Source organism: Coregonus lavaretus (assembly GCF_964263955.1).
Source record: "Coregonus lavaretus genome assembly, chromosome: 1".
Lineage (NCBI taxonomy): Eukaryota > Metazoa > Chordata > Actinopteri > Salmoniformes > Salmonidae > Coregonus > Coregonus lavaretus.
In genome coordinates this window covers 44,821,347-44,845,966 of record NC_139988.1, presented here as the reverse complement: position 1 = coordinate 44,845,966, position 24,620 = coordinate 44,821,347, and the positions used below count along the sequence as shown (strand labels likewise).

The following is a 24,620-nucleotide window of genomic DNA, read 5'->3' as shown; positions in this document are numbered from 1 at the left end:
GATCATCCAAATGCACTCTAGCAAACTTCAGACGGGCCTGGACATGTACTGGCTTAAGCAGGGGGACACGTCTGGCACTGCAGGATTTGAGTCCCTGGCGGCGTAGTGTGTTACTGATGGTAGGCTTTGTTACTTTGGTCCCAGCTCTCTGCAGGTCATTCACTAGGTCCCCCCGTGTGGTTCTGGGATTTTTGCTCACCGTTCTTGTGATCATTTTGACCCCACGGGGTGAGATCTTGCGTGGAGCCCCAGATCGAGGGAGATTATCAGTGGTCTTGTATGTCTTCCATTTCCTAATAATTGCTCCCACAGTTGATTTCTTCAAACCAAGCTGCTTACCTATTGCAGATTCAGTCTTCCCAGCCTGGTGCAGGTCTACAATTTTGTTTCTGGTGTCCTTTGACAGCTCTTTGGTCTTGGCCATAGTGGAGTTTGGAGTGTGACTGTTTGAGGTTGTGGACAGGTGTCTTTTATACTGATAACAAGTTCAAACAGGTGCCATTAATACAGGTAACGAGTGGAGGACAGAGGAGCCTCTTAAAGAAGAAGTTACAGGTCTGTGAGAGCCAGAAATCTTGCTTGTTTGTAGGTGACCAAATACTTATTTTCCACCATAATTTGCAAATAAATTCATTAAAAATCCTACAATGATCACAAGAACGGTGAGCAAAAATCCCAGAACCACACGGGGGGACCTAGTGAATGACCTGCAGAGAGCTGGGACCAAAGTAACAAAGCCTACCATCAGTAACACACTACGCCGCCAGGGACTCAAATCCTGCAGTGCCAGACGTGTCCCCCTGCTTAAGCCAATACATGTCCAGGCCCGTCTGAAGTTTGCTAGAGTGCATTTGGATGATCCAGAAGAGGATTGGGAGAATGTCATATGGTCAGATGAAACCAAAATAGAACTTTTTGGTAAAAACTCAACTCGTCGTGTTTGGAGGACAAAGAATGCTGAGTTGCATCCACAGAACACCATACCTACTGTGAAGCATGGGGGTGGAAACATCATGCTTTGGGGCTGTTTTTCTGCAAAGGGACCAGGACAACTGATCCGTGTATAGGAAAGAATGAATGGGGCCATGTATCGTGAGATTTTGAGTGAAAACCTCCTTCCATCAGCAAGGGCATTGAAGATGAAACGTGGCTGGGTCTTTCAGCATGACAATGATCCCAAACACACCGCCCGGGCAACGAAGGAGTGGCTTCGTAAGAAGCATTTCAAGGTCCTGGAGTGGCCTAGCCCGTCTCCAGATCTCAACCCCATAGAAAATCTTTGGAGGGAGTTGAAAGTCCGTGTTGCCCAGCGACAGCCCCAAAACATCACTGCTCTAGAGGAGATCTGCATGGAGGAATGGGCCAAAATACCAGCAACAGTGTGTGAAAACCTTGTGAAGACTTACAGAAAACGTTTGACCTGTGTCATTGCCAACAAAGGGTATATAACAAAGTATTGAGAAACTTTTGTTATTGACCAAATACTTATTTTCCACCATAATTTTCAAATAAATTCATTAAAAATCCTACAATGTGATTTTCTGGATTTTTTTTTCTCATTTTGTCTGTGATAGTTGACGTGTACCTATGATGAAAATTACAGGCCTCTCTCATCTTTTTATGTGGGAGAACTTGCACAATTGGTGGCTGACTGAATACTTTTTTTCCCCACTGTAGGGGCTACACAGGTAATACCCAGAGTAACACATACTACTCAGTTCTAGCTACAAGAAACAGACTTGTACTGCCAAAGCCTCATTAGAGTTAGTGCTGTTGTACTTTGCTGTAGGGGGGATGGTCTAGTGTCTACACTACTCTAATGCATTGTTGGAAGCCCAGAGCACCACTGAGCCAAGTCTCAACAAAGTGATAGTTTGGCAGCGCCATTGAGGGAAAGGGCCAAGGGCAGGTAAGGTTCTAAACTCAACATAAAAGTATGAGTGCTGTAAGGTGTAAAAGGCATGTCTGGAGTAATACCTAATGGTGTAAGTGGAGTATGTTACTAGTGGTCTAGTGAGAGTTAGTGTAGCACTATTGGTTGACACTGGAAGTGGTTCTACCTTTTTGTTGGCTACATATCTTAATGGTATAGTGCGAGATTTTGGCAAGTAAGCCCTTTTTCTACTTACCAAGAGTCAGATGAACTCATGGATACAATTTTATGTCTCTGCGTGCAGTTTGAAGGAAGTTAAAGGTAGTTTTGGCGAGAGTTAACACAATGACTAGAAGTCTATAGGTAACGCTAGCTTGCGCTAGAGGTTGACACGGGAGTGAAAACGTATTCCTGTCCCGTCTTGTCCTGTCAATTATTTTCCTGTACTATCCTGATCCCGCAACAGTTCTATAACCCCAGAACTTTCCTGTCCCTTCCCAATAAAAATCACTCCCATCCTGTCCCGTGCTCATTTTTGCGTGCAGAAATATGTAGGTTATTGTGTTTGTTTAGGAAGTAAGCCTATTGAAAATTATTTCAGTAATGCAATATGCGACTGTGATATGTGGTTGTCTTACCTATCTTAGTTAAATGCACTGACGGTAGGACTAATTCGCTCTGGATAAAAGAGCGTATTCGAAATGATCTAAATGTAGATCGATTAAGCTGGAGGATGAGGACTGAGACCCCAGTAGGATGGTCAGGTCAGCACAGCACCGGCATAAAACTGTAGCCTACAGCTGAGCACTGCACACATATGAACATTTACAACACATTAACATTTACAACATTAACATAATTATATATTTTTTTAACCTGAGTGGCAGTACTGCATTAGTCAATCTATTTTTATTTCATTCTTCACCTCAGATGGCACAGGTTTAGTTAAATACGCCAACAATTGGGCTTGACTGTAAAGTTGTTGGGAGTAGAGCAGCTAGGCCGCTTCCGGTTGGTACCCTATTTGATTCAACAGCAGCATATTTTACAAGCAGTGTACTTTGTACTCGGTTCCTTCATTGTCAATGACAACTCCATCAAATTTAGCTAAAACATCGCTCTTTCCTTGGCTCTAATGTTAATGTTAGTGTTGGGTCCTTGGCTGCAACAAGACGTTGCAATTCCTCTATTAAAAGCTTCATAATTTAGCCTAGTGACGTAGATTGGCATCTGAGGTAGCCTATAGTGACTGGCTATAACTGGAGCGAAGCATGAGAGTGAGCCGGGGGAGGGGGGAAATTACCCTTTTTTTTTTAAAGGGGAGGACGGGCTAAAGGAGGACGGGGTCATTGTAATGGCTGAATGGAATTAATGGAACGGTATAAAACACCAAACATGTGGAACCCACTTTTTTTTTTATTCAATTCCAGCCATTACAATGAGCCCGTCCTCCTATAGCTCCTCCCACCAGCCTACACAGATTTTTATTAAGTAAACTATATAGCCTACACAGTTTTTTATTTTCATGAAATGCTCTACACATGACATATTTCTCTGTTTTCTCTGTTTATAACTAGTCCTGTACTGCCCGTTCCTTTGGACTCATCCTGTTCCATCCTGTCCCAAACTTGAGTCTAGAACTTTACTCTCATTCCTGACAGAATTCCGCGGGACCCGCAAGACCCGCGGGAGTCCTGTTCCTGTGTCAACCTCTAGCTTGCGCTATCGCTAGTTAGCAACTTCCTTCAAACTGCATGCAGAGACATAATAATGGTATCCATGAGTTCATTTGACTCTGGCTAAGTAGAAAAAGGGCTTGATTACCAAGATCTTGCACTATCCCTTTAAGGTCTTAATGAGTCACATTCCTGCATTTACACCTCGGACCCCTTTGATAGAGAACATGATGCTGGCAAAATGCTGGCAAAATGGAGTTCACTAAACCACATACTGTATGTCTTCACAGAAAGAGGAAACACTCACCACTTTCTCCTCCTGTTGTCAGCATCCAGGTGGCATATGAGAGAAAAATAAACAGAGATGGAGGGAAAGAGAGAAAGAGAGAAAAGGCAAGATGAGGACACTAAAAAAATGCTAAAACCTGTTTGAGAGAACACACCTTACGGTGATAGAGGTGTTTTCATTCAAATCAAAATGAGGTTATCCACAAACTTCCTTAACAGCAGCACAAGCCTGATTGAATATGAGTTGAGGTGGTGGAGGTGGGGGGGACTCAACAGGTAGGTAATCCCTGTTTAAAAGCCCCCCACAACTATCTCCCCTCTCTCACAAGCAGTGGATTCTCCACACTGTGCTCGTTAGGGCGTTGGGGGGGGGGGGGGTAATTAAATATCACACTGTGGGTGGCCGGGTGGGCTTCCTGCATGGGGCCCCCACAACTCCACTGTGACTCTAGTCCCAATCCCCGGGGAGAACACAGAGACCCCCCTGCACCTAGTCCCTGTCTAATTCCCAATTAACCTTTACCAGCCTCTACCTGGGTAACACTCTGCTGCAGCCCACCCTAACCCCCTCCCCCCCAACACACACACTCTCTACAGCTAATCTGGACCAGCACCTTTCCTCCACCTGAGCACAAACACCTGTGCCCCTGATTAGACTACACACTGTCAGTGAAAGTGGAGTAAACAGGGGGCGTGTGTGTGCGTGCGTGCGTGTGTGCATGCGTGTGTGTACATTGCCTTACATTGTTGGAGCGCAGGGACACCCTCCCCCCGCAGCGGGCACAGAACTTGATCTGGCAGTAGGAGCAGAGGTTGCCACAGCCGTCAGCGAACTTGGTCTTGTGGCAGATGCCACAGGTGGGCGCGTCGTCCCGGTGCTGGCCCGTGGTGGTCTGCCGACGCGTCTCCTCCCCCACCCGCCGCACCGTCTCCCTGTAGCTGGACAACTGCTGCTGGATACCTCTGAGAGAACAGTAGTAGAGGAAAGGTACAAAGTTAGCTAAAGTCACATACTTTAAGACCTTGCCAAAGTATCTGAAGCATTAACTCTGCCACATCAATTAATTCTCCCAGCATGAATTCTCTTCACACATCTTTACATATCGTTGCTGTCGGATGAAAACCTCGTAACTTCATTTTTGCCAAAATGTATTCAAAATAGATTCAGAAGTTTCATAATGATATGTTAGTTAATGGGACAATATGGCAGTTTTTTCCATTTCCTGAAAGGTTTCTGTTTTGGAGAATCTGACAGCGACAAAATGATACAGTATGTACATATTGCATGAAATATAATAAAGACACAATACAGTTACAGACATTTTAAAAGTATATGAATCTGTCAGCGCATTGCGCACAGAGCACCCTGTGGCAGCAAGTACAATTGCAAGTTTGATTTCCTTCTAACATTCTGTCTGTCTCGCAACTGCACCCACCTCACACTGCTGAACCAGACCAAAATATGACAGCATTAAACACATTATATTACTGATGCATTTATATGGTCTCTTGTAAACAGCCCTAGCCTATTAGGAAGACTTATTTTATGTTTTGTAATACATATTACCATCTACGTATGTTTTATGAATGCATCTGTATCTGTAAGTCATTTATAAATGCTGTTAATATAAGCTATTATAAATGTTTATAGACAATATACATTTGTTATTGGGTGATAATAGGCACTATAGATACAGTTGTAGATACAGTACATCCCATAATAAATTATAAATGTATGCACTCACTAACTGTAAATCGCTCTGGATAAGAGCGTCTGCTAAAATGACTAAAATGTAAAATGTAAATAAACACATTTAGTCACAAACAAATACAGAGCAGATAGTAGCTTCCAAAATACTGTAACATCCAAATACTATAGGTAGAGTTAGATACATTATCTTTACTTACAGACAGGGTGTCATTGGTGTAGCCTCCTCCCCCATCAAACCAGCCTTAAAAACTACAATTCCCACGAGGACAGGAGGTCACAAACAACTGACTGCATCAAACATCCAAAAGGCCTTAGGCTCATTCTTCACTCTACTACTGGTGTCACAAAACAAACTGTTCCCCTATCATACCTCAAACAAACATCCTCCTCCCTGGACTATCCCACAACAGTGACATCCATGTATCCCTGTATCTTATCCCTGTAAATACACACGCATCAACACACACACACACTAGCACTCGCACTCGCACTCACACACTAACACACACACTCACACACACACACACACACACAAATACAAAAACACTTCCCATCCCATGCCGTCTTCCTCGCAGCGCCCCGGGCCTAATCTCTGGTATCTATTGGCCCTAAAGGTCAGACAGGGGTCACCTGCTGCTACATCTCCTCAGGGTTCATATCCTCAGCTCCATGACTCTCACGTAGTCACACTGTCACAGGCCCCATTTCCAATACTTAGGCCCTGTTTGAATAATTTGGAAATGTATCCTTCCTTAGGCCCCTCTGAGGTAAACACTGCTTGAATAGGTGAGAGTACAGATTCATAACATTCCTTTCACCAATCAATTATTTTTTACATTTTAGTCATTTAGCAGACGCTCTTATCCAGAGCGACTTACAGTTAGTGAGTGCATACATTGTCATACTGGGAAGGAGATGAGGGAAGGAAGCTATCTTCAACTATTGGACTGCAGCCGACTCAACTACTCTGGCAAACCCTCTCTCTCAGATCGGTAAACTTTAAACTTAAATCTCTATTAGATTGTGCAACACCATTGTTGAATGTTTTTAAATTAAAAACATATTTAAGAGTGAACAGAGAGAGGAAGAGAGAGAAATAGAGCGAGAAATATGTATTTATGAGGAGATCTGAGAGAGCACTCATCTTTCAAGATTCAGGAGAGACTGTCAGACAGGAGCTCATTAAGAAAAGCTAGAAAACACAGATTCATAAATGAGATACAAGGTTAAACCAAAGTGAGCTCAAGCTTTACTTCTACCAGCACAAACACACACAAATGAACGCACAGACACACACACTTCCCTTTACGTCACACAATTCAGTACTTTCTCTCTTTTAAGAAATAAAAATAAGCCCTTTGCGAAATGCACATTTGTCCAAGTGTGTTTTTTAAACAATCGGGCCAACAATTCAATCTGGGGAAACAACATTAGCATCCCATATAATAATTAAGCCATGCAACACTAAGGAGCTTGCTGAGAGTCTAGGACTACTGTAGCTACAACAAAGCCTACTGTACAGTACTGTATGCACACCCGTAAACAAGCACAGCAAATAGGCATACTGAGAATGGAGATTTCAGATGGGCTTACTTGGGGGATATGATCATGTAGTGGTCATCTGTAGCTCAATTGGTAGAGCATGGCGCTTGTAACGCCAGGGTAGTGGGTTCGATCCCCGGGACCACCCATACGTAAAAATGTATGCACACATGACTGTAAGTCGCTTTGGATAAAAGCGTCTGCTAAATGGCATATTATTATTATTATATTATGTAAGGGGCAAGATCTACCTCGCTGCCTCGAGCAGTGAATGGTGTGGCTATTCATACAGTCCTGTGCAGTGGAGCTCGATCATTTCCCCAGTCCTCCCCAACCGAGGGGGAGGGAGTCAAAGGAGTCCTTTAGAAGGCCTGACATGATGTGACAGACGTGAAAAGCCAGCAGTATCTCAGCCACCGAACAAGGACAAACGTCCTGCGGACACACACACGCTGTCCCCCATTCATCAAGCCCTGGCAGGATGGCCCTGGTCCCTATCAACAGCGCTGGAAGTAAATCCTCCAACACACACATATGCACACATGAAAGCACGCACATACATATACACATGTGGTCCTCTGTAGCTCATCTGGTAGAGCATGGCGCTTGTAACGCCAAGGTAGTGGGTTCGATCCCCGGGACCACCCATACACAAAAAAATGTATGCACGCATGACTGTAAGTCGCTTTGGATAAAAGCGTCTGCTAAATGGCATATTATAGTATATTATTATATACACCCACACAATGTTGTCCCAGAGGAGCAATGGGTCTGTGTGATTTGTCTCTAATATGTGGGACACCCGTATGATAGAGCTGTGCTGCTCATTGACTCCTGAATCCTCAAACCACCGCCCAGAAACCAGAAACATCCCATCACACATGTGGAGATGCAGGGGTGTCGTCGTCGTCCCCCCCCCCCCCCCCCCCCCACACACACATTCTGAAATTGCATTTTTGTCTCCCCCCCAGTTTTATCATTGGAATGTGATACAAAACGAGGCAACGGTGTGCTTTAGGACCATGCGGACAGCTCCGAGCGATTAGGTAGACTGTTTGGAGTGTTTAACCGACAAACAAAAATAAAAAATAAAATACTAGTTATGTCCCCCCACTTCTAAAACCAAAGTTGCGCCCCTGTAGAGATGTTGATAGCTATAAGCAATATGGTGAAAGTCCTAGTACCAAGCCAATCAAAGGGCAATGTGAAGCTACTGTTTATACCTATCAAATTCCTTCTGATCTACAGTCGTGGTCAAAGTATTGGTCTTCACAAAGTTTGCTGCTTCAGTGTTATGAGATATTTTTGTCAGATGTTACTATGGTATACTGAAGTATAATTCCATAAGTGTCAAAGGCCTTTATTGACAATTACATTAAGTTTATGCAAAGAGTCAATATTTGCAGTGTTGACCCTTCTTTTTCAAGACCTCTGCAATCCGCCCTGGCATGCTGTCAGTTAACTTCTGGGCCACATCCTGATTTATGGCAGCCCATTCGTGCATAATCAATGCTTGGAGTTTGTCAGAATTTGTAGGTTTTTGTTTGTCCACTCGCCTCTTGAGGATTGACCACAAGTTCTCAATGGGATTAAGGTCTGGGGAATTTCCTGGCCATGGACCCAAAATGTCGATGTTTTGTTCCCCGAGCCACTTAGTTATCACTTTTGCCTTATGGCAAGGTGCTCCATCATGCTGGAAAAGGCATTGTTCGTCACCAAACTGTTATTGGATTGTTGGGAGAAGTTGCTCTCAGAGGATGTGTTGGTACCATTCCTTATTCATGGCTGTGTTCTTAGGCAAAATTGTGAGTGAGCCCACTCCCTTGGCTGGGAAGCAACCCCACACATGAATGGTCTCAGGATGCTTTACTGTTGGCGTGACACAGGACTGATGGTAGCACTCACCTTGTCTTCTCCGGACAAGGTTTTTTCCGGATGCCCCAAACAATCGGAAAGGGGATTCATCAGAGAAAATGACTTTACCCCAGTCCTCAGCAGTCCAATCCCTGTACCTTTTGCAGAATATCAGTCTGTCCCTGATGTTTTTCCTGGAGAGAAGTGTCTTCCTCGCTGCCCTTCTTGACACCAGGCCATCCTCCAAAAGTCTTTGCCTCACTGTGCGTGCAGATGCACTCACACCTGCCTGCTGCCATTCCTGAGCAAGCTCTGCACTGGTGGTGCCCCGATCCCGCAGCTGAATCAACTTTAGGAGACGGTCCTGGAGCTTGCTGGACTTTCTTGGGCGCCCTGAAGCCTTCTTCACAACAATTGAACCTCTCTCCTTGAAGTTCTTGATGATCCGATAAATGGTTGATTTAGGTGCAATCTTACTAGCAGCAATATACTTGCCTGTGAAGCCATTTTTGTACAAAGCAATGATGACGGCACGTGTTTCCTTGCAGGTAATCATGGTTAACAGAGGAAGAACAATGATTTCAAGCACCACCCTCCTTTTAAAGCTTCCAGTCTGTTATTCTAACTCAATCAGCATGACAGAGTGATCTCCAGCCTTGTCCTCGTCAACACTCTCACCTGTGTTAACGAGAGAATCACTGACATGATGTCAGCTGGTCCTTTTGTGGCAGGGCTGAAATGCAGTGCAAATGTTTTTGGGGGATTAAGTTCATTTTCATGGCAAAGAGGGACTTTGCAATTAATTGCAATTCATCTGATCACTCTTCATAACATTCTGGAGTATATGCAAATTGCCATCATAAAATCTGAGGCAGCAGACTTTGTGAAAATTTATATTTGTGTCATTGTCAAAACTTTTGACCACGACTGTACACGAAGTGCCTAGGGGCAAGAGGCTAGATGCTGTTTCAGGATTCGGGGGTGAGCATCACTCCCAAAATTCCTTCACTCTCGATGGGAGAGTGGGCATAGATGAGCATGTCCTGGCACCATTACAATGGATTTTGGGTAATGGAATCTCATGTCATCAGCTGGGAGAGGTCTCCGGTTATAATTTCTCACTGAGGGGAACTGTAAGCATATTTAGTGCTGAATACAAAATAGAGCCCTAGCCCCTACTCCCTAGACCCTACTCCCTAGACCCTCCTTATAACCACTCTAAATAATAATATAGTCATTCATCAGATGCTTTTATTCATAGCAACTTCTAGTTCATATGTGACCGGTGGCCACTAAAGTGCCTTCTATTCCGTTGTATCCCCAGCCAAGTGCGTCTAGCTGGCTAATCAAGGGTATGGTTGTGCCAGTGTATTTAAGCAGAGCGCTTCCTTCTGTCTGGAGATTGTTTTATCATTTGGAAGGTTGGCATGTCTTTGGAGTATGAGAGAGATGACAGTGACAGCCCAAATCCATATTCTGAAAGTATAGCGTGTGCATAATAGCGCCAGTAAACGTTACACTGAGTTCCTCTCTCCTCCTCCTTGGGCACACCCAGTGGGTGAGACAGAGGGATAGAAGTGGCCAGTGGTCACATATTAAATTAAAGTCGCTTTGAATAAAAGCATCTGATGAATGACTATATTATTATTTAGAGTGGCTAGGGAGTAGGGGCTTAATTTTGCACGCCACCGGTTACACACGTGTCCAATATACACTGAGTGTTCCATGACATAGACAGACCAGGTGAATCCAGGTGAAAGCTATGATCCCTTATTGATGTAATTTGTTAAATCCACTTCAATCAGTGTAGATGAAGGGGAGGAGGCAGGTTAAAGAAGGATTCTTAAGCTTTGAGACAATTGAGACATGGATTGTGTCTGTGTGCCATTCAGAGGGTGAATGGGCAAGACAAAAGATTGAAGTGCCTTTGAATGGGGTATGGTGGTAGGTGCCAGGCGGACCGGTTTGAGTGTGTCAAGAACTGCAACGCTGCTGGGTTTTTCACACTCAACAGTTTCCCGTGTGTTTCAAGAATGGTCCACTACCCAAAGGACATCCAGCCAACTTGACACAACTGTGGGAAGCAATGGAATCAACATTGGCCAGCATCCCTGTGGAACGCTTTCGACACCATGAAGAGTCCATGCCTCGACGAATTGAGGCTGTTCTGAGGGCAAAAGGGGGTGCAACTCAATATTAAGAAGGTATTCTTAATGTTTTGTACACTCAGTGTATGTACTCCATGCAGGAATCCAACCCACAACCCTACCAGCCCACTGATCCATGAGACCTACCGATACTCTATATCTGTACTAATAAACTCAGTCCCATGTCGCCTGATCGAACTTCAGTGACTAAGGGTTCCCTTCCTTCCTCTCATCTCAGTTCGATATTCAACAGGCAAGCGGGCATGAATCAAAAAACAATGAGGGAGTGTCAAATAAGAACGAGGGAAAATCACTTCGCAGCCATTTAGAAATGAAGCTCTCTCTCTCTCTCCCTCTCTCTTTCTCCAAACAGGGGGAGTCATCCACCTGATTGATTTCAGTAAATTCACAATCCTATAATAGATGAGCTTTAAAAAAAAAAGTATTCCTCCTCATCCTATTTGCAAAATTAGAAAGCAGTAAAGGGTGCCAGCTTTGTGGCTGGCCCCTGTATCCCTTGAATAAAGGACAGGAGTGTGTGTGTGTGTGTGTGTGTGTGTGTTGTGTGTGTGTGTGTGTGTGTGTGTGTGTGTGTGTGTGTGTGTGTGTGTGTGTGTGTGTGTGTGCGTGCGTGCGTGCGTGCGTGCGTGCGTGCGTGCGTGCGTGCGTGCGTGCGTGTTTAAGTGGGGGGTTGAAAATGATGACAACTGCCTTTTACATCATAATGACAAAAAAAACCTTTAGTGTTTGGTAGGTGTCCAGTTTTTTATTTAGCCCACACGCAATTGCTCTCCTCTGTTGCTATGCTAGGAGGGTTGGTCTGTGCCCGCTGTGGTGAGGTGCAGTGGTCTGTGCCCACTCTGGGTGGCACCTCACCACCATATGGCATTAGCGGCATACAGTATGCCACAGTCTGTATTTCTGTCCCTCTCACTCACTCTTTCGTTTTTTCTCTCTCTGGCAGGGTCTGCACTTCCACCCTCCCTCCCTCGCTTCCGCCGGAACTGTCGCCATGCTGAGTGGTTTCACCTTCCCCCTCTCCCACCATCCATCCCTTTCTTCCAGTCTCTCACTCATCCCTGCCTCAACCTCTCTCCCTTCCACCCCTCTCTTCATTCCTCTCCTCTGGTGTGCACACTCCCTTCCTCCATCTCTCTACTCTCTCTACTTTCTTCTCTCTACTCTCTTCTCTCTATTTAGCTCAGCTGCTCGCTTACACACACTTGCTCTTCCCTCTCCTCATCTCTGCCTCCCTACTTCCTCAACCCTATACTGGGTGGCCTTTTTGGTGCTTATGTAGGTTCCCCAACCTCAAGACACATGCACTGTATTGATTATTGGCTATGCAACACAAACTGTTCTTGGGTACATGGACTGGTCTGGTCTGGAGGGCCTATGTTCATTACTGAGTGGGACTTCAAGAAGCCTGCAGCTCCAAGACAATAACATTTCCCAGCAGAGAGAGAGAGAGAGAGAGAGAGAGAGAGAGAGAGAGAGAGAGAGAGAGAGAGAGAGAGAGAGAGAGAGAGAGAGAGAGAGAGAGAGAGAGAGAGAGAGAGAGAGAGAGAGAGAGAGGGAGAGAGAGAGAGAGAGAGAGAGAGAGAGAGAGAGAGAGAGAGAGAGAGAGCGAGAGAGAGAGAGATTCAGTCCACTTGAGAAGACACTCCACTCTGTCAATAACACACCTAATTACTTACACACTGTCACAGGCTTAAAGAGCACTAAAGTCACACACACAGGCAGGCCCATGCGCACACACACAGTAATTAGCCAGATACCTGAGGATGTCTATTTTTACACCACATTTTAGGCTTTATAAAACACATAAAAGACAGGCAGCGTGGAGGAGATAAAGAGGAAGATATAGAGGAAGAGATTGAGCGATGGAAATAGAAGATGAGGAAGACAGATGGAGAGAGCACCAGAGCCAACAGCAGAGCTAAGTGGGTAGTGTGCTCCCCAGACAGAACTGGGCAATTCCATGCTAACGGAATTACGCTTTGAGTTTTTCACTTTAAAATGTATGCCAAACAAAACCATTGATTTCAAAGTTTACTCAACCATACAACTCTATGCACAAGGACAACTTTGAACAATTTACAAAGAACATTTCACAAAAACATATTTACTGGAAGAACTATGTAGATGCAAAGTTTTGTAACAGAGTTACGGTAAAATCTCCCTCAGTTTTTATGCGATATACATTTTCCAAAAACTCTGTTAAATATCTGCTTGAATTAAGATTCAAATATGTCTGCAGAAAGAATGGGGTGTCAGCTACAACACCTTGAGTTTGAACAAAATATATTTTGGTTTTGAACTACAGTAGGTGAAGTGGATTTTATCTGGTAACGGAATTCCAGTAACGGAATTACATCACGGGTCACTTATCTGTACTATACAGAAATGCATAATTAGGGATATGAATATCATTCTCTTCATGGTGATGTATCCTGAATAGGTACACAAAGGTAGAAATATGCAATATCCTATGCAATATCCTTTTGGGTATTATTCCACACACTGGCTATTATTGTAATGAGTTCCGCCCTCAAATATATATTTTTTTTACAGAAATGCATTGTAATTGAGGCTTTAAAACAGCAAAGTGTTCTCTCTTCCTCATGGCAAAATGTGTAGAATTGCAGGAAATTTGCTTGAAAATTGAAAATGTTTCTCTCCGGTGCCAAGAGATGGGATATTTAAATGTTCCTTCGCCCGAGACTTGGTTCGTCTGCTATTTTATTTATCTCACTCGAGTAGTGCTCTGATTATGAGGGGGTCCCTGATGAATTTGCTACCACAAAAGGGGTCCTTGCTAGTCCTTGCTGATGACAAGCATACCCATAACAAGTTGTAGCCACCACCATGCTATAAAATATGAAGGTGTGGTAAACATAACACTTCGCATTCAGGACATAAAGTTCATTTATTTACCACATGTTTTGCACTTTTACTTAAGTGTCTTATTGCAAACAGGATGCATGTTGTGGAATATTTGTATTCTGTAAAGGCTTTCTTCTTTTCACTCTGTCAATTAGGTTAGTATTGTGGAGTAACTACAATGTTGTTGATCCATCCTCAGTTTTCTCTTGTCACTACCATTAAACTCTGTAACTGTTTTAAAGTCACCATTGGCCTCATGGTGAAATCCCTGAGCGGTTTCCTTCCTGTCCGGCAACTGAGTTAGGAAGGACGCCTGTATCTTTGTAGTGACTGGGTGTATTGATGTTACAGGAGTGGGTCGCAGTTCCGGAGCGACCCACTAGGTGTAATCTTCCGACAACCATAGGCACCTCCTCACTCACAGTTGGGACTAATTATCTGCCTATTGGTGTCACCTGTGGCTATCTGATTCACCTGTGTATTTATGCCCTCACTTCCCTGTGTTACTTTGCTCAGTTTTCTCTGCTAGTTCCTTGATGTCAAGCAGTATGTATCAGTGTCGGATTACGTGACGGAGTTACAGGTACTCGAGAAGTGTTCTCCCTGTGTCATTGTGTTTTTCCAGTCAGAGTTAGTATTTCGTATTGTTTGCTGTCAGCCTGTTTTTTGGAGACCTATGTGCTCCTCATTTGTTTTCGTATGTAGTCCGTTGATTTGTATCCTGGCTTTTGGACCACCAGTAAAGATCCTTGTTTCACCATCCTTGCCTACTGCCTGTCTATCCTGCACCGCACCTGGGTCACACATTTACGTCATTTAGCAGACGCTCGTATCCAGAGCGACTTACAGTTAGTTAGTGCATACATTATTATTTTTTCATACCCCCTGTGGGAATCGAACCCACAACCCATGCGTTGCAAACACCATGCTCTATCAACTGAGCTACATCCCTGCCGGCCATTCCCTCCCCTACCCTGGACGACGCTGGGCCAATTGCGCGTGCCGCTCCATGGGTCTCCCGGTCGCGGCCGGCTACGACAGAGCCTGGATTCGAACCAGGATCTCTAGTGGCACAGCTAGCAATGCAATGCAGTGCCTTAGACCACTGTGCCACACCTCACACCAACCCTTACATATTGATACACCATCCAAAGTGTAATGAATAAGTTCACCATGCTCAAAGGGATATTCAATGTCTGCATTATATATTTTATTTTACCCATCTACCAATAGGTGCTCTTCTTTGAGAGGCATTGGAAAACCTCCCTGATCATTGTGGTTCAATCTGTGTTTGAAATTCACTGCTCGACTGAGGGACCTTAAAGATAATTGTATGTGTGGGGTACAGAGATGAGGTAGTCATTCAAAAATCATGTTAAACACTATTATTACACTCAGAGTGAGTCCATGCAACTTATTATGTGACTTGTTAAGCACATTTTTACTCCTGAATGTATTTAGGCTTGCCATAACAAAGAGGTTGAATACTTATTGACTCAAGACATTTCAGCTTTACATTTTTTTATTAATTTGTTAAAAATATCTAAAAACATAATTCTATTTTGACATTATGGGGTATTGTGTGTAGGCCAGTGACATCTCAATTTAATCATTTTTAAACTCAGGCTGTAACGCAACAAAATGTGGAAAAAGTCAAGGGGTATGAATACTTTCTGAAGGCACTGTATACACAAAACATTTAGAAATGTCTTGAGTCTGTACCCCACACATACAATTATCTGTAAGGTCCCTCAGTCGAGCAGTGAATTTCAAACACCAATTCAACCACAAAGACCAGGGAAGTTTTCCAATGGAAACATTTACTTTTGACTAGTCTATGTCTGTGCCCCCGCGGAAGTCTAATTATCATAATAATAAAAAACATACAAATCTGTCAGTTTAAGCTAGAGATATCTGTTTTTTTGCATTGCTCAATCCACTGCATCCGCCGATGTCGCACTTCCGCATCTGCGGTGAAAGGTGACAGAGCTAGAGCGGTGAGACATCCCGAAAATCGGTCTTCTCACAAAATCATCTGTAGTGTCCCAACGGTTTGGCCTACAAACTATGACCTATGACCCCTGTGTAGAAAGATGAGACTCTCACGAACACGATGGTGCTCTCCGTTTTGCTCTATGACCCCCACAAGCGTCTTGGGACTCGTCTGAAGTCAGTACAGCCGATCTGCCAACTTCTGTCTGTAGCGTCCAAACAGTTTAGGCTACACACTAATATGACCCCTCTGTGGAAAGTTGAGACTTCCATGAACACATACATGTCGGTTGTTTTGCTATAGGATGCCCACAAGCCTCAAAAGACTTGTCTGAAAGTCCCCCGGTACCAGTTGAAGAAATGTATGGAAGTATACGTATACTGTATGGTAGATGTTGTCTAAGACCCTTCTCATCTGTTTGACCAGAAATCAAAGCATTTGCACTACATTTTAGCATTACACATTTGTAGGATGGAAAATGGTTGCAAAATGTATACATGCCTTCATTTCTAAAAAATATAGACTCTTAGTTTCATTTGACACTCATGGGTCCTTTTAGATGGAAATGCCCAGCTCCATATGGCTTGGCACCGAGCTCTACCTTCAGCAGGGTGGGAAGTGCACCGTCTACAATCACACATACCATCACACACAAACACACTTCTGTACAAAGCTCCATCTTTAGTAGGGTGGGCACCGCCTACACACACATGCACGTACACACAGATGCACGTACAGTGAGGGAAAAAAGTATTTGATTCCCTGCTGATTTTGTACGTTTGCCCACTGACAAAGACATGATCAGTCTATCATTTTAATGGTAGGTTTATTTGAACAGTGAGAGACAGAATAACAACAAAAAAATCAAGAAAACGCATGTCAAAAATGTTATAAATTGATTTGCATTTTAATGAGGGAAATAAGTATTTGACCCCTCTGCAAAACATGACTTAGTACTTGGTGGCAAAACCCTTGTTGGCAATCACAGAGGTCAGACGTTTATTGTAGTTGGCCACCAGGTTTGCACACATCTCAGGAGGGATTTTGTTCCACTCCTCTTTGCAGATCTTCTCCAAGTCATTAAGGTTTCGAGGCTGACGTTTGGCAACTCGAACCTTCAGCTCCCTCCACAGATTTTCTATGGGATTAAGGTCTGGAGACTGGCTAGGCCATTCCAGGACCTTAATGTGCTTCTTCTTGAGCCAGTCCTTTGTTGCCTTGGCCGTGTGTTTTGGGTCATTGTCATGCTGGAAAACCCATCCACGACCCATTTTCAATGCCCTGGCTGAGGGAAGGAGGTTCTCACCCAAGATTTCACGGTACATGGCCCCGTCCATCATCCCTTTGTTGAGGTGAAGTTGTCCTGTCCCCTTAGCAGAAAAACACCCCCAAAGCATAATGTTTCCACCTCCATGTTTGACGGTGGGGATGATGTTCTTGGGGTCATAGGCAGCATTCCTCCTCCTCCAAACACGGCGAGTTGAGTTGATGCCAAAGAGCTCGATTTTGGTCTCATCTGACCACAACACTTTCACCCAGTTCTCCTCTGAATCATTCAGATGTTCATTGGCAAACTTCAGACGGCCCTGTATATGTGCTTTCTTGAGCAGGGGGACCTTGTGGGCGCTGCAGGATTTCAGTTCTTCACGGCGTAGTGTGTTACCAATTGTTTTCTTGGTTACTATGGTCCCAGCTGCCTTGAGATCATTGACAAGATCCTACCGTGTAGTTCTGGGCTGATTCCTCACCGTTCTCATGATCATTGCAACTCCACGAGGTGAGATCTTGCATGGAGCCCCAGGCCGAGGGAGATTGACAGTTATTTTGTGTTTCTTCCATTTGCGAATAATCGCACCAACTGTTGTCACCTTCTCACCAAGCTGCTTGGCGATGGTCTTGTAGCCCATTCCAGCCTTGTGTAGGTCTACAATCTTGTCCCTGACATCCTTGGAGAGCCCTTTGGTCTTGGCCATCGTGGAGAGTTTGGAATCTGATTGATTGATTGCTTCTGTGGACAGGTGTCTTTTATACAGGTTACAAACTGAGATTAGGAGCACTCCCTTTAAGAGTGTGCTCCTAATCTCAGCTCGTTACCTGTATAAAAGACACCTGGAAGCCAGAAAACTATCTGATTTAGAGGGGGTCAAATACTTATTTCCCTCATTAAAATGCAAATCAATTTATAACATTTTTTACATGCGTTTTTCTTGATTTTTTTGTTGTTATTCTGTCTCTCACTGTTCAAATAAACCTACCATTAAAATTATAGACTGATCATTTCTTTGTCAGTGGGCAAATGTACAAAATCAGCAGGGGATCAAATACTTTTTTCCCTCACTGTACATGTACACACACACACAAACTCACACTGAGCTGAACCCTACAAGGAACAATATCCTGTAACTGCAGAGAGATACAGTACATAAGTCATGCTAGGTTATGTTGAGTTAGCTGTGTACTAGCAGTGCTTCTCTAATGTGTGTACAGTATCCATGCGTTCTCCTGTGAAGACTCATAGAAGTAAGCAGTCAGGAACTCCATGCATATTCTACACATGTAGATTGAATAGCAGTCTCCTGACACTGGCGCCATGGCAATTCCTGAGCTCTGTGATTGGCTAGTATCCTCCCAGGAGTCTCTTTACTCCAAGGGGTATAACGGTGAAAGAAGCTGGGCCTTATATATGTGCATTGTTACAGAATGTTACAGAACCTCTGTCATAAAGAGGGAAGAGTAATGTAAGCTCTATATGGTAAATATAAAGTTACAGAAACTGTGACTATTGCTAGCTAATGTTTGACTTGAGTTTTAGCGAGAATGCTACCTGGCGGTAGGTGATGCTAATGCTAAGAGGTTATCTTACATAGCCTGTGTTCCTCAGTAGGCAGGAGCAGGGCCGTAACCACGGTCTGAGTTTTAGTGAGGTCCGGGGGGTGGGTCCGTGGGGTTCAGTTTGTTAAGAAAGTTGAAGCTCATTTACTGCATTTCTATACAATTTAAATACTCTAAAATGCTATTTGGAGAACAGCAAGAACAAGCAAAAATGACCCCAGCCATTATCACATTGGTTGCTGTAGCTTCATTCAACTCAGTCGATCTACAAACACATAGCCTATTAGCTATACAATTAGCCGCTACACATTAACTCAGTACCGGGATTAAAAACTATAATTTAATACGTACATAGGGATCTTTTAGCAGAAAAGTATTTTATTAACAAAAAGTAAAAAAATGTGTTTGCTTTACAGAACATTTGTTTTTGTAATTTAGCTGCTAATTACCTGGAATTCTACAAGTTGTCATGGGGTGGGGTGACATTTCTGCAGTTTTAAAGCTAATTTCCTGCAATTCTACACATTTTGCCATGACATACTGTATGCCATGTTAATATGATGTATGAGTGAGCGTGAAAAACAAAATCAATGGAGGCTCCCTGGAGGTCAGGGCCCCTGGACATGGGGTAATTCAGGTCGGTAATTCAGCCATGATAACTACAAGTTTAGATAGCTGGCTAGACTAACTAGACTAATTTACCAATCTAAAAAGTGTTAACTGACATGTCAGTGAGTGACATATACAAGAGGGAAACTGCTGATGCACAACTAAGTATCAAATTTGCACCTTGTGTATTCTACTATTCATACACTCAAAAAAATTACATGGCTTTTGAGGGCTCGTCTTTAATGTACATAGAGTTATGAAAGCTTTTCTCTCTATTTGTTTATCTTTCTCTCTATCAACAGGAATAGTAGGTCTATCATTAATGCATTATGAGTTCACTTCAATTGCCCTTTATAGAAATCTGCTTTGCATTTCTTGAGCTCCCCAAATTCATATCACACATCAACATCTGTGCTCATCTAGGATCATATATAGAAAAACAGATAGTACATGTACATAATAGCCTGCATGTCAAGTGATACCAAATTCCTTATAGTTCACTGCTTTTCATCAGTGTAAAGTTCTTATCATTATCTGTATCCCGATCTGACGGCTTGCTGACATTACGTATGTGTCGGAATACTGACCGGGATTCCGTGGTATAATGTCATAATCGGCCACATTCCGTGATTTCTCGGGGAAGCAGATGTGATCCAGCTGACTTACCCCTTAATCCCACCGCTCTCTGATCCAACCTCTCACACACACATGCATTCTTGCACAAAACAAACACACAAGTGCACGCAAAAAACACTCACATGCAACACCACACACACACACAAACTGTAAACGTGCACGACCATGCAGACATAATTACTTACAGTATGTACACACATAACATGTTCATTGTGCTACCAAGACAATCTCTATTACAGACATAAGCGTTAAGTAGTGACCACACCTCCCACTACCAAGAACACCAAAACATACAGACTGAAACACACATTCTCAACTGCATCCTCAAACTTGCCTCAGTTAAAGGGGCCTTAGATGCTGGATTTATAGTTGACATACTGGTACTTCAATATGACATACTTATCACTCTGGGTGGATACTGGCTGTTTTTCTCTTTACATTTACATTTACATCATTTAGCAGACGCTCTTATCCAGAGCGACTTACAAATTGGTGCATTCAACTTATGATAGCCAGTGGGACAACCACTTTTTTTTTTTTATGGGGGGGGGGTAGAAGGATTACTTTTATACTATTCCAGATATTCCTTAAAGAGGTAGGTTTTCAAGTGTCTCTGGAAGGTGGCTCTTCAGAGCCAGAGTGATAGGAAGTTGGCTATAACCAGACATCTGGGGTCAGATTACCCAACCTCAAATTCTAACTTTCTAACCACTAGGAGGATACAGAACATCTGACTCTGGACCAGCTGTTAGGGGCACCAGGCTTAACCACATATCCACAACACAACCCATGTCAAAGACTCAATGATGGCGCAATAGTCCTTAAGAGTTAATTGACAAGTGATGTCCATCTTCTCACTGGGTTGTGGAATGCTGTGGTTGACGTAAGCTTGGGGAGCTAACACAAATCTTCAGGTTTCAGGCAAAGTTACGCATCACGCGAGCACCAAACCACATCCGTTACACCTTACCCCCCTTTGACCGCCTTGTCCTCAGAGATCCATCCCGGGTTTAGGAACCATTCTGACAGACTGGGTTCGAACCCAGGCCTTCTGACCACCCCAAGACTGTGTTACAATATACAGCTGAACCTGAAAAGGAAATAGACAGCAAAATATGGTTGTATAATGGTTTTTACCTGACATCATTTTGCTGAGGAGGCTTCTTCTGCCCAACCAGGTTCACAGTTCTTGCTTGAATTGGCCTCTCCTCCCTGGAACACACAAGAGGGACAATGTGGTTGGAATATTGTCAGAAAATGTTGTAAAATGTTATACAATGGTGTAGTGTGAGGGTTCTTTAGAAGGTGGATGCATGACTCTCTATTTAGACATTGGGCAAATTCCTCTGCTCAGACGTTGCTGACGCCTGCCAGATCTTACAATGACTGGATAGGTATTTTACGTATCAGCTAACCACATCATTTGTTATGGAAATCTGGTGCTCAAATGCACAGTCCATGAAGTAGCGCCCAACCATTGGTTGATACATGCAACGTCTGAGCAGTTGAACGAGATTAAACACTGGATGGATGAAATGACCACATTCACAGGGTCGTCACTAGTTACCACAGCCACAAAGTCATAACCCCCCCACCTATTTCTACAATTTATCTTATTAAAATGTGATTTTAAACCGAACCCTAACCTTAACCCTAACCACACTACTAACATTAGGCCTAACCTTAACCTTAAATTCAGACCAAAAAGCACCTTTTTGTTTTCGTGAATTGTTACGATATAGTATACTTTGTGACTGTGCTATCTAGTGCAAACCCATTCACAGCCATAAATCAAATCCACTTCTTCCTGTTCTCCTTCAACAATTAACCAACACCTGACCAATCAGAATAGAAGAAGTTGCTATGTAGATCATCAATTACAATTACAAAGAACAGATTTATCATATTTTAGAACTACACAACAATGACTTAGAAAATATTTTTTCAGAGAAAATAATTATACACTAGTATGTTTTTCACTTTTACTTCAAAATATCTATTGTTTTCTTTTTTTCCCTCAGAAATCTGACACATCATTGGGTGGGTCCTCTGATCATCTTGATCACAGATAAAACCCTATGAGAACCCCACAACATGGAGGCGTTCTGTCTAAAACTGAAAGGGATAACACATTGTGTTTGAGCTGTCATTAGATGAGTGTTATGAAAAAAAATTGGGTTCGATAGCAACTGTGTCTGACTGTCCAGTATTTCTGCTGTTCAAACCTCCCATCTTCAATTACACCGATTGGGTGAAAAAGTGTATGTATAAGCAAAACCTAATTCTTCGGATACAGTACCAGAGGAGCACACTGCGTTCTTACAACCATCAGATTTTTTTTTTCTGACTGTGACCTATGCAGGAAAATATCTGCACATACAGTACACCCACACCCACACACTACATATGCATGGGCAGATAGTATGAATACAAAAGCACTGTGTAAATATTGATTTGCCGGTTTTGATTAAATTCCAGCCTGTGTGTGTGTGGGTGTATGTATATGTGTGGTCATAGTACTGTGTGCAGGTTTCATCAGTGCTTCTCACATTAGTGGGTTTATCGAACGGCTTTACAGCATAGAATGGGCAGATTAGATGAAATATCAGTTCAGCCCAGGTCTACTGTAATCTGATGTTGTGATTAGAGTAAATGATGCTATCAGATATAGGTGAGTTCTGTGAGTGGAAGACTTACACAAGGCTATTTTCATCACTAGAGTGTGGGCACATAGGCTACTGTAGCATATGTTGCAATTCAGATCACACAGCAAACCACATGAGCATGCGAAGCATGCATGGGCACACACACACACACACACATGCTACAGTGTTACAGGGCTGATGCATAGCCTATGATTACAATTATGCATGACCACTTATGCATTGGACACTTCCTTCTTTAGATGCAATGAATCGATCTGCAGTTTCAGTGCAGGGTCATCACTCTGCACAACGAGCCTAAAATAGAACACAGACGTGAATAGCACAGGAGTTCTCATAGGAGCCTAGTTATTCATTCTCTATAAGACTATGCGATAGCAGTGACTTGTTTGAGGTCATATCACCTCGCTGCAGTTTGTCAGGCAATCAGTCGAGTAATATGCTACTCAGATAGGGTTATATTTAACTCACGATGACAAACCTTCGATTTTTGGTCGTGACAAATACAACAGAAGTGCTGCTTCCACACCGGCTCGTGTTCTGTATGTGAAAATACTAAAATAGCACAGGCTGACTGTGCTGATTATCGACCATTATACACTATAATAGAACAGCACATAGGGCATAGACTAGGCTACATGTATTTACGCTAGCCTTTCTGATGGGCTGCTGTAGCCTGATGCGAGAGTGCTGGAGCTGGCCTACATTGGGCTGTTATACTCAACCGCACCGCGTCGCCAAAGCAGCGACCGAACACGCAAACAGCTGTTGAGATATGGGATGGAAACACACCGCTAGAGCAGAGATGCACTGATTTTACAAGCAGAAATGTGAGAGTCTCGTTCAAATCACGTTGTGCAATCGCAGCCTGAATTTAGCCTATAGCCTACAGACGCAGTGCTTGAGATACTGGGCTATATACTATTTATAACCTATATAGACAGCAATTTAGAAGTGTTCGGATATAACAGGACACAGGATTGCATTGGGGGGAAATGGGTGAGGTTGAGAATAAATTAGTTAGATATCCAGTTATTCGTGTCCGGGCATCCGAACACAGTGGAGTGTGACGCTGCTGCGTGTCTCGGGGACGAAACACCCCTCTCTCTCCCACTTCTCTCTTTCTCCCTCCCTCCCTCTCCCTCTTCATTTCTTACACCTGTGACAGCGCTGACCCAACACACGCTTACTCAGAAACCTCTTCCTCGCTCTCTCTTTCACACACGCACACACAGCATGTTATGGCATCTTGTTAGGTCATCGTTGACTCTCTGTAGACTAAATTATAGGCTATAGATGGATAAGAGTGAGGGCGCAAATAGGCTACACTATCTTTGCCGTGAGAGGAGCTGGGGCTATACATACTGACACACACACACACACTTCGATAGCATTGAGTAGGTTAGGTAGGCAGATATTTGTATAGGTTTGGTAGCCTATTGGTAGCCTAGCGGCCGATGAGCAGCAGTATTGGTACCATCTCTGCACTACATCTCCCCAACATCTCCAGAGCGGAAATAGCCACAGTATCTCTCTTACTTTAACATGGCCTCTTCCTTCTCCTCCTCCTCCTTCTGTCGAGCTAACACGGCCATGATTATCTTCCTCTCTTCCTCAGTCAGATGGCTCAGGTCCGGCTCATGCATGGACGCCGGCGCAACGGGTGGGCGCGGGCCGCCCCGAGGGCCCACCGAAGCGGACATCTTCTCCCCCTTCCTCGGCGGCTCGGATCACGGACAGAAATCCCGCTGGCGGAGCCCACGGATCACGACATGGCCCATGGACGAAGCAACGGCTGGGGCAAGTGATGCAAGGCTCTCATGGTGGCGGGCACCCACGGAGGTAGTGCTTCTTCGGTTCCTAGTCGCCTTTCCTCTCCCTCTGCCTCTCTCTTGCTCTTTTCTCTTCTC

General features: G+C 43.7%; 1 protein-coding gene across 1 annotated transcript in view; it reads right to left on the bottom strand.

Annotated features, from left to right (window-relative positions):
• Positions 1 to 24,413, bottom strand: part of LOC311135014 (regulating synaptic membrane exocytosis protein 1-like) — a gene marked incomplete at both ends in the record, with an annotated part of 81,109 nt that extends 56,696 nt beyond the window's left edge. Inside the window, 4 exons of the mRNA XM_084168851.1 lie at positions 3,857 to 3,868; positions 4,581 to 4,800; positions 21,185 to 21,259; positions 24,250 to 24,413. Coding sequence (XP_084024977.1) covers positions 3,857 to 3,868; positions 4,581 to 4,800; positions 21,185 to 21,259; positions 24,250 to 24,413 — 471 coding nt within the window. The remainder of the gene's footprint in view (positions 1 to 3,856; positions 3,869 to 4,580; positions 4,801 to 21,184; positions 21,260 to 24,249) is intronic.
• Between the last annotated feature and the right edge of the window lie 207 nt (positions 24,414 to 24,620).